Here is a 12,592-nt window from a genome sequence, read left to right as displayed (position 1 = left end):
CTATCTCCTACAGAACAAATTAGGCAACTACTGATGGCATCTTAGCCACAATACAGCACCAAGTCAAAATGTTGGCTAGTGGTTTGCCAGCAGCTAGGTTAAGAGTGAACGAAATTAGAACTATCAAATCATTGCCATGCTGTTGTCATTGCTGAAGCGATGGAAACTGTGTAAGTCTCCTTTTGCCACAGTGTCTCTTTTTTATGGTGGAATGTCATTCACTACTAATAATGAAAGTGGAATTTGTTCTAGGAAGAAATTCTAGATGGTCAGGAAAATTTGCCTTATGTAAGCCTTAAAGAAGGGTTGCTGAGATCTAAGAAACGTATTGGGACCAGATGAAGGGGTGAGAATAGGGTAACATGAGCCAGGCCAGTTTGCTGTAGTTTAGTTTGGACAGCAACCTACCAAAAGCTTCATCTTCGCGCACTCGCTTGTGCAGGATGCCAATCTGGTTAGGGTGCGAGTCACTATAGCTCACCCACCTTTAGAAGCATACAGGAGTTTGAGTATTGGGGCATGAACCCCTACTCAAAATGTTGGCTTACTTCGGTCTTGCAGAAGTAGGTTAAATCTGGGCCTTTTAAAGAGATGTAGTTCTTCTCGGGTTGCTAGCTTTCATTGCTCTTACCCTTCTTTCCTCCTTCGTGGTGTGTATTCATTCATCACTAGGCAGTATCCTTGCCACAGAAAATAAACACTTAATTATAATCATGATAAAATAAAAGTCACATGGCTACTACTCATGGCACCAATTCACATTATTGCCCCTTTTGCATTCTTTTACTCATTCAACTGCATCTCTGCCTGATGCATGTTGCCATATGGATCACAGGACCTTCTCTAAGTACCACTCTTTTTTGGTGTACAGCGGCAAACAATGTGTGGGGCATTGGTGTTGAGGAGAGGAGCCCAGGTCAAGAGGTCACAGGACACAAGTTTAGATCTGCACGTAGGCACTTTCCTGTTTTTGTTTATCTTCCACAACACGCACACAGCAACCCTCTGCCCTATGGCTGTCCATACGGTTTATGGAAATACAATAAAGAAATTACCACAAGTGGCTTTTAGTATAGAGAAGATCTTACAAAATGGCAACATACAGAAAGGAAAATGGATGCATGTTTTCAAATGGCAACCTCTTTAATGTTATTATGGGAATTAAATAGATTTCCATTCCATAAATACAAGCTATGTATAAATTCCTAGTTTGCACAGCATACTTCACTTGAGACTCCAGCTCACTTTAGTTGTGGACAAGATTAAGGTCAGTTGGGACAATGCTATTTCTTAATGAAAAGGGACAAAAGGTTAAAATTTCCAATACATTCGAAGATCCTGCCGGTAGATAGACTGTTGCCATACTAACCTTCTAACAAATTCCAAGTAGGGCAGCGTTTATATAACTATTTCTTATTATTTTAGCTCTTTGGAGCACTGGGTATGGCCCTTCTTTGTGCTGGGACCAGACATTACTTATGGTCTCTCTGCACCAACTCTGCACAATTAATGTATATCCTTAGCATTTTTGTGCATGTTATGTAGATTGCACCCTATAACTGCAACAAAACAAAAATACTTATTTTTATATCCTTTCACCTCTTGTGTAATCCATGGGTATGAAGAAGACTTCCCCTCCTAGTAGCCTTTGTGGGTGACACAGCTACAAACATGGTTTTTTACGCAAAACATAGCCTATGTAGAAAATTCTAGTCCATTCCTTCATGTAATGAAGTTTAAATGAGATAAATGGGCTCATAACACAGTTGCTTGGCTTTGTTTAGGGTATGGGTACATTTGCCAAAGGAATCTGCCATGCAGGACCAGTGTCCTATTATTAGCATTGAACCTCCTGTGGAGCAGTGCAGTCATGCCAGATAAGACATATACACATATATTAAATCAGGCTGAAAAGCTGTGTTTCAAATGCCCATGTGTGTTTAGCAAGATGAGGATCAGCGTGAAACTTGTGTTGCTCGAATTAGAAGAGTGTACAAGTATGGGTACGGGTGATTTGCGTTTAGTGCATTGTTTTGATGTTTATCTGGTAACACGACTTTTTGTGCTTGGAAAGGTAGTCGTACATCTATCTGTGTCTGTCAGTGATCTGTGTGCGTGAAAATCATAAAACAGAATCAAAGAAAAAAAAACTTGTCTTTGCACTAACTTCACTGGTGTTGTGGGGATATACTTGATTGATTTTGAGCTAGAGACTGCCTTAGTCAGTTTAGTGAATATGTGCACATACCTACATGCACCCTGAGAATAGGGAATCGCTAGAGTTAAAAGATTTGCAGAGAGTAGAGTTGAACAAAAAAAGTGGCTTTGTGAAGCTATTGAAGAAGGACAGGGGAACCTTCCAGTAATTGGGATCAAGAGAGTATATGGTCCCGTTCACAAGGGAAATAATGTTGTGATCTTGGGCAGGGAGGTTTATCGATCAGAATATATCAGATGCGTGTCAGTTGATAAAAGCTATAAAATAAATTAGTAGAGAACGCAATGCATGAGTTGACCAACACCATGGAAGCACTGGCTAATGAAGGAAACATATCAGGTTCAGTCTCAGCCAATTTTTGTTATTGGAGAATCACAGATCCCTTATTTTTATGTTTTACCAGAATTCCAACAAAGGAAGTCTGTCCCCACCAGGAAGACCCATTGTTTCTGGAATAGACTCAGTTTTAGAAACATTATAACATTTTGCATCTTCTTTCTGAGTTCTGAAGCCATAAAATCCACCCATACCTGAAAGACGCTAATAACATTCTTAACTTTATCAAGGATAGACCATACAACTGTCCTTGATAAATCTACATTTGACATTAGATGGAGGAGCTCTCTGTACAAGCATTTCACAACTGAGCACTTTAGATAAAGTAGAATATATGTTACATAACACAGATTGGTCTTACAACACTCCTATTGACTTAGGATAGGGTGCACAGAATTGGCCATGACAAGCAATTTCTTTTGGAAGCGAGTGAGACTTCAGGCGGTTCGGTTTTCGAACCAAGTGTGCCTAAACTTTATGCTCGTACCTTAGAACTGAAGGAAATACATTGGATTACTAACCCCTACTGTGAAAAAATGTCAGTGAGGAAGAGGTACATTGATTAGATCATCATCGGGAAGGGCATGTCATAGAGGCGGCAGCCTTAGGTTCACTGCAACATCAAAGATGAAATTCTATTTCTTTGTATCAGTGCCAAAGGAGGGATCTTAAAAAGAAAAATCCACACTAAGAACACTGACTTAAGCCCATTATTAATATTTGATTGAATCCATCTGTGCCCTTTAAGTCCCATTTGGGAACTTTCATATAATTAGAAGTCCTTGTTCCAGCATCGCTGATTTTCATGATTAGCAGAAGACTTTGCTGTGAAACATCAAATGATTGGTTATCTTACTAGGATACTAGTGGAATGCCAAGAAGCAAGCCATAAATAACCAGAAGGTACACTTAAAAACGTTTGCGAAGGCTTCCCAAGACAGTATCCTCTGCAGGGTCACCTATCCTATCTACAACAGCCAGATAAAGCGAGCAATCAATGAACATTTGATATACAGAATAGGAGGGCCGCAAAACTATGGGAACGTTCTTTTTGCATTTAAAAGATCTTTGTATTTACAAGATAATCTTTTATTTACTAACACATTGTGAAAGAGCAAAAAGCTATAAAAATATTGACTAACTAACACTATTACATGTTTGGAAAATCACTGGACTCTACCCCTGTAGGTCATCTTCAGTATGGGCTTTCACTAAACTACAAAAAATATACCTGTTTTAGGATTATAAACATAATGAGAACAAAGGTTCCATACGAATTATAGTTAAGACCAAGCGGTCTACAGGATTTCATGTTCTTGTGGTTTGAAGTACATCAAATGACCATGAGAAAAGTAAAGTCAAGGATGATTGAACATGGAAACAATATACTGACGGGAGCTACAGTGACTCTTTAGCCATTTTAAGGAACAACATAGTGCACATAAAATATTTTAGACAATCTGACTTGCAAGCATCTAGGCTCAGGCTACTTTTCTGAGAGCAATGGTGGGGCCACAGATGTGTGTGCCATATTACGGGCCTGAATGATGAAGTAGAATGGAACACAGACCGTGGTTCTAACAGTGATTCCTAGCATTCTCAACACATACATCCACTATACCCTCCCGATCATGAAGTTTGAATGGCACTCTCTTGGAAATGTGCACGCCACTTTGACATCCACATTTCCTTCTTACCTTATCCCCACTGGCTCCCCGGTTCCATTTCAGTGAGTGCGGGAGCTGGAATAGACTCATTCCAAGGGCAACACATTGTCTTTACTCTGGTGGATGTAGGGAATTGTTTACATTTAAAACAAAAGCACATTACCTTACTGCTCAAGAGGTTTCTGAGTGCAGTGAATCTTTGAACATTAGTGAAACAAAGCCCTGTTATGATCTGTTAGCAGTATAAAGTGGCAAGCACTATTATTCTTTAACAAATAGGTGTGGGAAGTGACCCCTGTATCAATTAAACTTTACAACTGTTGTTATACTGAGTTTGGGATGGTGGAAAAAGGTACGGAGAAAAAATGGTCACATAAATAACTTTTAAGCTTTGTTCATAACACTATAATCAACTTTTTGAATTGACAGGATATTTCCTACATGGGAACTATCACTCTGATAAGAAATATTTTTAATATGAATTGTGTGTAAATCATCACAAAAGGTGTCGTGATGTTTGTTTACATGATAACCATCCCACATGTAATTTTGTAAATCTTTTTAATCTAGCCACCCTTTACCTGAAGGCAATGTGCATCCTTTATGTGGAACAACCTTTGCGTGTATATGGTCTGTTTCATGGTGCCTCATCATCAGGATTTGTCTTATTTATGGTACTAATGAATGTGCTTGATCTAAGGCACGTATAGCAGCCACTGAAACATGTTGACTGACTAGATAGGGAAGCATTTAAGTCTAGATAAGTCAGGATATATCACAAAATTATATGATTTTGACACAGTGATTACCTGGGCACTTAGGAGCTTATTACGAGTACGGTAGTCCTGGAACCGCCGTACTTGTGGTGGCGGTCCAGCCACCACGGCGGGTCCATCCACTGTATCAGGAGTGTGGCGGTGGGACCATCACAGTACCGCAGCCCCCGCCGGGATCAAGAATCCCGCTGCGGTCCGAAAAATGGCACCACCAAGCATATTACGACCTGCATATCCACCACCCCTGTGGCTGGATGGCGGACATGCAGGTAAGGAGGTCCAAGCAGGGCCCCCGGCAGAATCTGAGCCTGGGGGTGTTGTGCCATCCTGGAATTTCACCCTTGTTCTTGCGTAGTGTGGCATGCACAACATGGTGTATGCCACGTCAAACAGGAACCTGTAGTAGGTGCTCTCATACCAGCAATCTGCTTATTAGGTTCTCCTATGAGCCTAACAGACCGCTGACCTTACACTGCCACCCCCCGCCCCCTCCCCACTCTGGATTCAAGTCGTAATCCAGCAGGCGGGCTCACCACGGCCTTGGTGGTCTTCCTGGGACCGCCGCCGTGGCGGTCCCATTTGAAGACTGCCAACCTTGTAATAAGGCCCAGAGGTACCTGACTTTTATTGAGAAAGCTGATGGGGAAATAACTCTTCATATGTATTTCACTCTCCAAGACCGAGAGCCCCAGGATAAAGCATGCCACCCTATGTTGGGGACGATTTACTTCCTGCGATTACATCCTTGCCAAACATTTTGGCTTATAGGAACAAGACGGTGCCCATGAAATTGCCACATTTGTTTTGTAGTCTCTATCCCCCATTTCTCCCTCAACGAAATGCAAACTCTTCTCAATATTTTTAACATGAATATACCAACGAAAGAGTACAGAATGAGAGAGACCCTATTTGGTTAACAGTCGAGGATTTCAGATGGATAATGCTGTGATCTGTGTTGACAAATGTTATGGCAAGGACTCTTTATGTGAGTTTTTTCCACTTCTTTCATGGATGTTAAACATTTCAAAGCGTTCCTAAATGATTTATGGTGCGGAGAGAAGGTACTCCATTCTATTAACGTACAGACCAAACAAAAGGCTGTTTGCCAGTGACATAACGTGGCATATTATTTACACTTCATGTGTCGTTTCCCTAAAGTAATATATTTATCGTCCTGCTAATTGTTCAGAGCAGTAACACTGCATTACTAGTTAAGTTAGTTAGTAAGTTAGTCAGTTTATTTGAACTAGTTAGTTTAAATTTTGCAATGCACCCTAAATATGTTTTTTGTGAAGCTACACATTTTTTTGTTCGTAAAGTGACTTTAAAAAAATATTTGCTTACTATTTTTCAGGAGTTGACAAGTGCTTTGATGCATGTGAAGCTGCACCTGTTTGTCCAGATCTTTACCCTTGCATTCTTCCCGACAGCAATATGGTTTTTTCTTCAGGCATTATCAATCACACCGATAAATGAATGGCTTTTAAAAGGGTACGTTTTTGGAACGTTGTTGCAAAATTCTGTTTGTTTCTAGCGCTCTTAGCTCCTCACCTTGTTATTGGTTAATGGACTGGTTTTACTTTCTGTTTTACCTGTCATTTAAATGTATAATTACTCTCTTGGAATCCCAATTACAATGTACTTATTTCTGTTCTCCCACTATGCTGCCGCTTGGATCCATACTATCCGAATAAACTATCCCAGTGGGGTAATCATGAAACCAAAAACCATATTTTATTTCCACCGTTGAATAAAGAAAGATATTTAACAGACCCATGTGAAACATGGAAAATATTTCAAAGGTCTTATGGAATATGAGTTTCATGACCATAACGATTACCTCAATCGACTCTGCAGAGCTTTACCACTGTCCATTGTTTAATTGCTGTTCTAGTGATGAAATGTAAATAAAGCCAATCATTCCACATTTATAGGTGTATACTGCAGAGAACAGTTTCAACAATCAATTACTTTTAAGACAGACTTTTATTTAGCAAAGGGAGTTTTTTCTTACAAATTTCACATTCTTAGCTACACGGTCAATCATTTTATTCTACTTTTTAGTCCAGACAACCAACCAGTATAGTCCAGTATTTCCTTTATTATTTTCAATAAACACGTCCTTAAAAAAAAAATAATGTTTCTTTCAAGTTAACTGACGGACAATATGTGACTGGTAACATGTATATGGTCACATATTGCCATCTCTGGATGCTGGTGAAATTTACAAACCTCTTGATCTTGGACCTTGTGGTTTATATGGTCACCAGAACCCATTGATGTCCGTATAAGACTATCCAAAACAGTTACCCAGTATTTATCCTATATATTTAAAACAACCCTGTAAATGTTAATGCATGTGCCTACATCCTCCAAAAAAAGCCCTAGAATCATTAATAGCCTCTCATGCTTCTTTTCACCTTATGAAGAAAGATTTTAGAACTTTGTATACTTTACAGTTGCTTTATTTGTTGCTCGGTGGTCAAATTTTGTCTTGATGAGTGAACTCAAAGGGCATGACTGACTACATTGTAAAGTTTGTAACAAGCATCTTGGGACAACTGGCTCGGATTTTGTTTTTTGTCCTATAGTATAATCCCCTGGGCTGTTTGGGATATTTTATGAATGTGCTGTCAAGTTTGATTCACATGACCCAAACATGCTGCGTGTTCTTTTCATGAGGGTCTTTGCTGTCATCAAATGCACCTTTGGTGTATAATGCTTTACTGGTTTGATTTCTACATCCCTTTTCATACTCATGGTTCCTACATCACCCTGAATCTAATTTAGCTCCTACGTGTATGCTGATCCTCAAGACTTTTTCCAAGTATTTATTAAAATCCATGTTAGTTACTTTGCTTCATGCATGAAAAATTTTTCAAGCTTCCCTAGAGTACATACTAGGAAACAAACCACGGGAATAGCAAAAATAGAAGTCCTTGAATAAGAGCCAAAACCCTCAGAAAGATACTGAATGGCAAAACTAGAGACTTTCCTCTCTGTTGACCTGGCTGGTATGCCTTCATAAGCTTAACTACATGATAGAATGTTTCCATCTGCTCTGAAGATGTAAGGAGTGAGCACAAGGTCTCCCACCTACATTGACTGAAACTAAACTATAAAGAACAGCCTTTTGTTTTCAAACTAGAGCCCGATTCTTATATCGCAATTCATATACCTGCTCTTCTGGAATTGAAGAGGCATGTATGATGATGAAGTGAGTTCCTTTCTAAAGTCCAGGAGCAGCACTGAAACAAAATGTTAGGATTTCCTTATGATCTCTTTTGACGGTCATATCTACACTTTGGATTTTATTTTTGTAACAAATGTCAAATGAAGATCACAGAATTTGCCTTTAATCAATCAGTATTTGAAGAGAGCGCTAATCGCCCAGAGGGGTATCCAGGTCTTTAATATTTAAGGTGCTAAACGATTTAGAAGACATGTACAGCGGCAAAGAAAGTGGAGTTGATTTTAGTTCTGACCAGATGGTCAGCAGATGCCTCCTTTGTCATCTGTAGATTTGTCTGAGATGATTGAGATAAGCTGTCATCCCTCTCAGAATTTCTTCTTGAAGACCTGCAGATAGCAACTAGGAAGATCTTGTGTGATTTATAATCTGCGATTTTAGTAAATAATTGTATATTTATGACTTGAAAGCGCTTTTTCAGTTTGAAGGTATAAGCACTAAACCGTCCGTTGTCATTATTTGCAGTGCCATCACTTTAAGCTGCAATACCTTCCAAGCAAAGAGGATCATAGTAACCATCATACCTTAAAATGTTGTGTGGTACACTCGACACCAGGACTTATTTTAAAATAGACCTTGTTGCACTGTGTATCAACCACAAACCATTTCACTTTCATATCTTTTTTAATTATCCTTTTTGATATCGTCCTCTTTTGATTGTACTGTAACATTGCCGTTTGCCTCTGTGCCACACTCTCATTCTTGTTTCATATATGTGTTACAAAATCCTGCCTGTACATCACATCCCACTGCTGTGCTTCCACTGCCCACCTTTTTATTACTTTTAGCCGGAAGACTGCTGAAAGAAGTTTGCCCTGAACCACCTCTGTACAGTATGACCAGGGATACCTTTAGGACAAGAAAGTTATGTTCCGAGGCAGTAGAATAGGTCATTGCGGTAAGCCCACTTTATAGCTCGGTAGTGTGTAGCGTCTCCCCAGCCGATATCATGTAAATGAAGTACGCCACACACGGAACTCAGTATTACACATCTTTATTCTCTTGAGTGTAACTGTTAACAGACACATATTGTGTCATTAAGTTTATTGACCACACCCAAACTAGCCACTAGACAACGGAGTCTGGTAGAGACCATAGGGGTCCCGCTCTATAATACACAATACACTAAATCGCCCCCTTTGTTAAATAAAAAGTTCAAACAAAAAAACACATATACATACATCATAGTTCCTCAATGAGTTGTTGAGGCGCTCAAACCACTTTTCCAAATCTCGTAGTGTGAGGCTGAGGAAACACAGCAGAAACAACCGCACCAGGCACAGGTGATCTAGACACTGATGCAGTTCTGGGGCTTTTCTTACCATCTGATAACAAAGTCTAAGTCCGATTTTTGGAGCCGACAGACCCCGAGGCAGGTGCTTGAAATATGAGGAATCACTTGTAATGAACTTTCCAGGATGGTGAACAGTCACCATATTTCCCTTACTAGTCGCAACTTGCATTGGATCAGCATCAGATCTGTGTTTTCACCTCTGCCTGACCAGGACACTATCCCCTTTATGAAACGTAATGTCCTGAGCACATGGATGCTTGTCTGTATTAGTCTTCATTCAGGACTTGTGAGATGAATCAGTGAGTTGTACTTTCTGGCCATCAATTGTTCTTTCAGTGATCCACTGGGGCACCTTGGTACCCATGGCTCTCCCGAACATCAGGGTGGCCAGGCTTTCGGCGGTTGTAGAATATGGGGTAGATCTGTGGGCACGAAGAGTAGAATGAAGAACTGACTTTAGCTCATGTCCTTCTAGCGCATTGCGCTGGACAGCTTTCTTAAGAGTGCTAATGAAACGTTCAACAGCGACATTAGGCTGATGCTTGGTATTCAAGTGAGTATGAAAGTCTTTGAATTCCCGACCATTGAATGGTAGGCCATTGTCAGATTTTAAAATGGAAGGAATACACCTGGTTGCAAATTTGCCTTCTAGTCTTTTAATTATTCGATCATGAGTGATTGACGAAAGGGCTTCCACCAGAGGAATCACTGAGTATTCATCTATAATTACCATGAGGTAATGACGAGGTAATGACCATTTTGAAGGGGTCTAAAGAAGTCAACTGCAATTTTCTCCCAGACCTGTTTTGGGAGATCCGACATGTTCAAAGGATGCTGTGTTGTTTTGGGAGACAAGTAGTTAGACAAATGGCAAGCCAGGAGCTCTTGCTCAAATCCACATCAAGATGAGGAAACCGAACACGGTCCTGGAGAGCTTGCTTTGTGGCAACAATTCCACGATGTCCGTCATGTGCCACTTCAATAACTTTCTGTCGTAGACTTTTAGGAATGACAATTCTTGATCCTCGCAAGATAATCTTTTCTTGTGTGATGGTCAGTTCATCACATACATTCTTGAATTTTTGATAATCACTGTCGTTACTGAAAGGTTGAATATGTGTTCTCCAGGATTGATGTATATTAATGTCTATGAGGATGAGCATATTCCTATCTGCATTGGTAGCAGCTCTTATTTGCTCCACGGATACAGCCGCAGGAGTGCTGGATCTCGCAATAAAGTTTACATAGGCCTCATCCACTTTGGAAGGGGTACCCTGGCACTGCATGGGCACTAGATAAAAGTAGTCGCAGGGTTTTGATCTTTTCCCGGCCAGTGCACAATGGTGTAGTCATACTTATGCAATCTCAGCCCCCACCTCTGAATGCGAGGATGATCAGTAAGAAGCGTAAAATGTTTCCCATACAGAAACACATGAAAGTGTTTGCAAGCCCACACAATTACTAGGCTTTCTTTTTCAGGTTGCGAATAAGCTTGTTCAGTCTGTGACAAACTTTGTCTAGCGTAAGCTACAATATGTCTTTGTGTGTTTGCATGTTGACTGTTGGGCAAGAATCCTTCCCAAGCCCACTGGGCTGGCACTCACAACAATCTCTTTATGCAGTTTTGGATCAAAGTAAGCAATCTCAGTAGCATTTTCAATTCAATGCGTAATTGTCTTGAAACTTTGATCACACTCCCGTGACCACTGAAATTAAACATTCCATTTCTTTAACTCTATTGATGGGGCACTCACAGTGGCAAAGTCACAGATGTAGCTGGAACAGTAGCTGGCCATACCAAGAAGAGAACGCTGCGTGTCTACATCTTGTGGAGGGGAGGTGGACAACGAAGCCTGAACCTTGGCTGGATCTGGAGTAATACCCCTTTCCGAGAAAATGTGCACAACAAATTTTTGTTTTGTTTCGTGAAATTTGCACTTTTCGGCACTCAACGCAAGACCTGCATCAGCAAGTAAACGGCACACTTGTGTAATGGCTCTATCATGTTCCTTTCGTGTGGCCCCAAATATGAGTATATCACCACTGTAATTAGAAGCATGCGTGCCAGGCTGTATAATACAACTAATGACATCCTGGAATAGTTCGGCAGGTGAAGACACTCAAACTAAATCTTTTGTATCTGAACAAACCAACATGAGTTGAAAAGGACATGATATACCTGCAATTTCCTTCCAGTTCGAGCTGATGATATCATTTGTATTCGACTCAAAGCGTAAAAAGACTTGCGCATCGTCTGCGGTGTGTGGACCTGTGTGTCGTTCTTGTTCAATTGTCTTGTTTGCTTGACACTTGTCAACCCAGATTCGCATAGACCCTCCACTGTCCTTTTTAGATACCATCACTGTTGGGGATACCCATGGTGTTAGAACAGTGGAGTGCCCAATGATATCATGTTTTAGCAAAGTCTCAATTTCTTTTTTAACAGCCTCTTGTAGATGAAACACAATTCGATGTCGTTGAGCAACAGGACGAATGTCCTCATTGATGTGGAGTTGCACTTTCATTGTCTTAAGTTTTCCTAATCCATGAGACAATGACTAAAACTGATTCACTATGTAGCAATGAGCACTGACATTGTTATTCTCAGAAATGAGTCCAGCAGCTGTGTTGAAGCTGGGCAAACACGCACTTGATCAATTGACCTGATAAACATGGATTGGGGCTTGTACCTTAGTCTTTTTATGTTTCATAGTTGCCATAAATGAATCTTGACTTTGCAATGGTGTCGAGGTTACCCATGTGTATACTTTAGTTTTCAGTGGTGTGAGATGGGGCACCAGAGACAGTTCATGGTACTTTTCGGCTGGCATGATATTTAGCGACACACCACGGTCTCTGCTAAATGGTATATAGCAGCCATTAACCTTCAATTTCTTTGGGGGGCAATGCTCTAATGAATGTCGTGATTTCACTTGCCTATTCTTTTCTGGCTTGTATTCTTTCTTGCAAGAAATCAGACCTACATGCGCACATCTTTCAGTTGTCACCATCGACATCGCACACCCATCTTCTTCACTGTCGCTCAACAGT

At 40.4% G+C, this 12,592-nt stretch overlaps 1 protein-coding gene across 1 annotated transcript in view; it reads left to right on the top strand.

Annotated features, from left to right (window-relative positions):
* The window catches only part of SLC10A7 (solute carrier family 10 member 7), a 781,895-nt gene that overhangs the window by 135,239 nt on the left and 634,064 nt on the right, over positions 1–12,592 (top strand). The window contains exon 3 of the mRNA XM_085641628.1: positions 6,352–6,488. Coding sequence (XP_085497754.1) covers positions 6,352–6,488 — 137 coding nt within the window. The remainder of the gene's footprint in view (positions 1–6,351; positions 6,489–12,592) is intronic.

Source organism: Triturus cristatus, chromosome 2_2 (assembly GCF_964204655.1).
Source record: "Triturus cristatus chromosome 2_2, aTriCri1.1, whole genome shotgun sequence".
In the NCBI taxonomy this organism is placed as follows: Eukaryota; Metazoa; Chordata; class Amphibia; order Caudata; family Salamandridae; genus Triturus; species Triturus cristatus.
The sequence above is the reverse complement of the archived record's forward strand: the minus strand, read 5'-3'. Positions and strand labels throughout refer to the sequence as shown.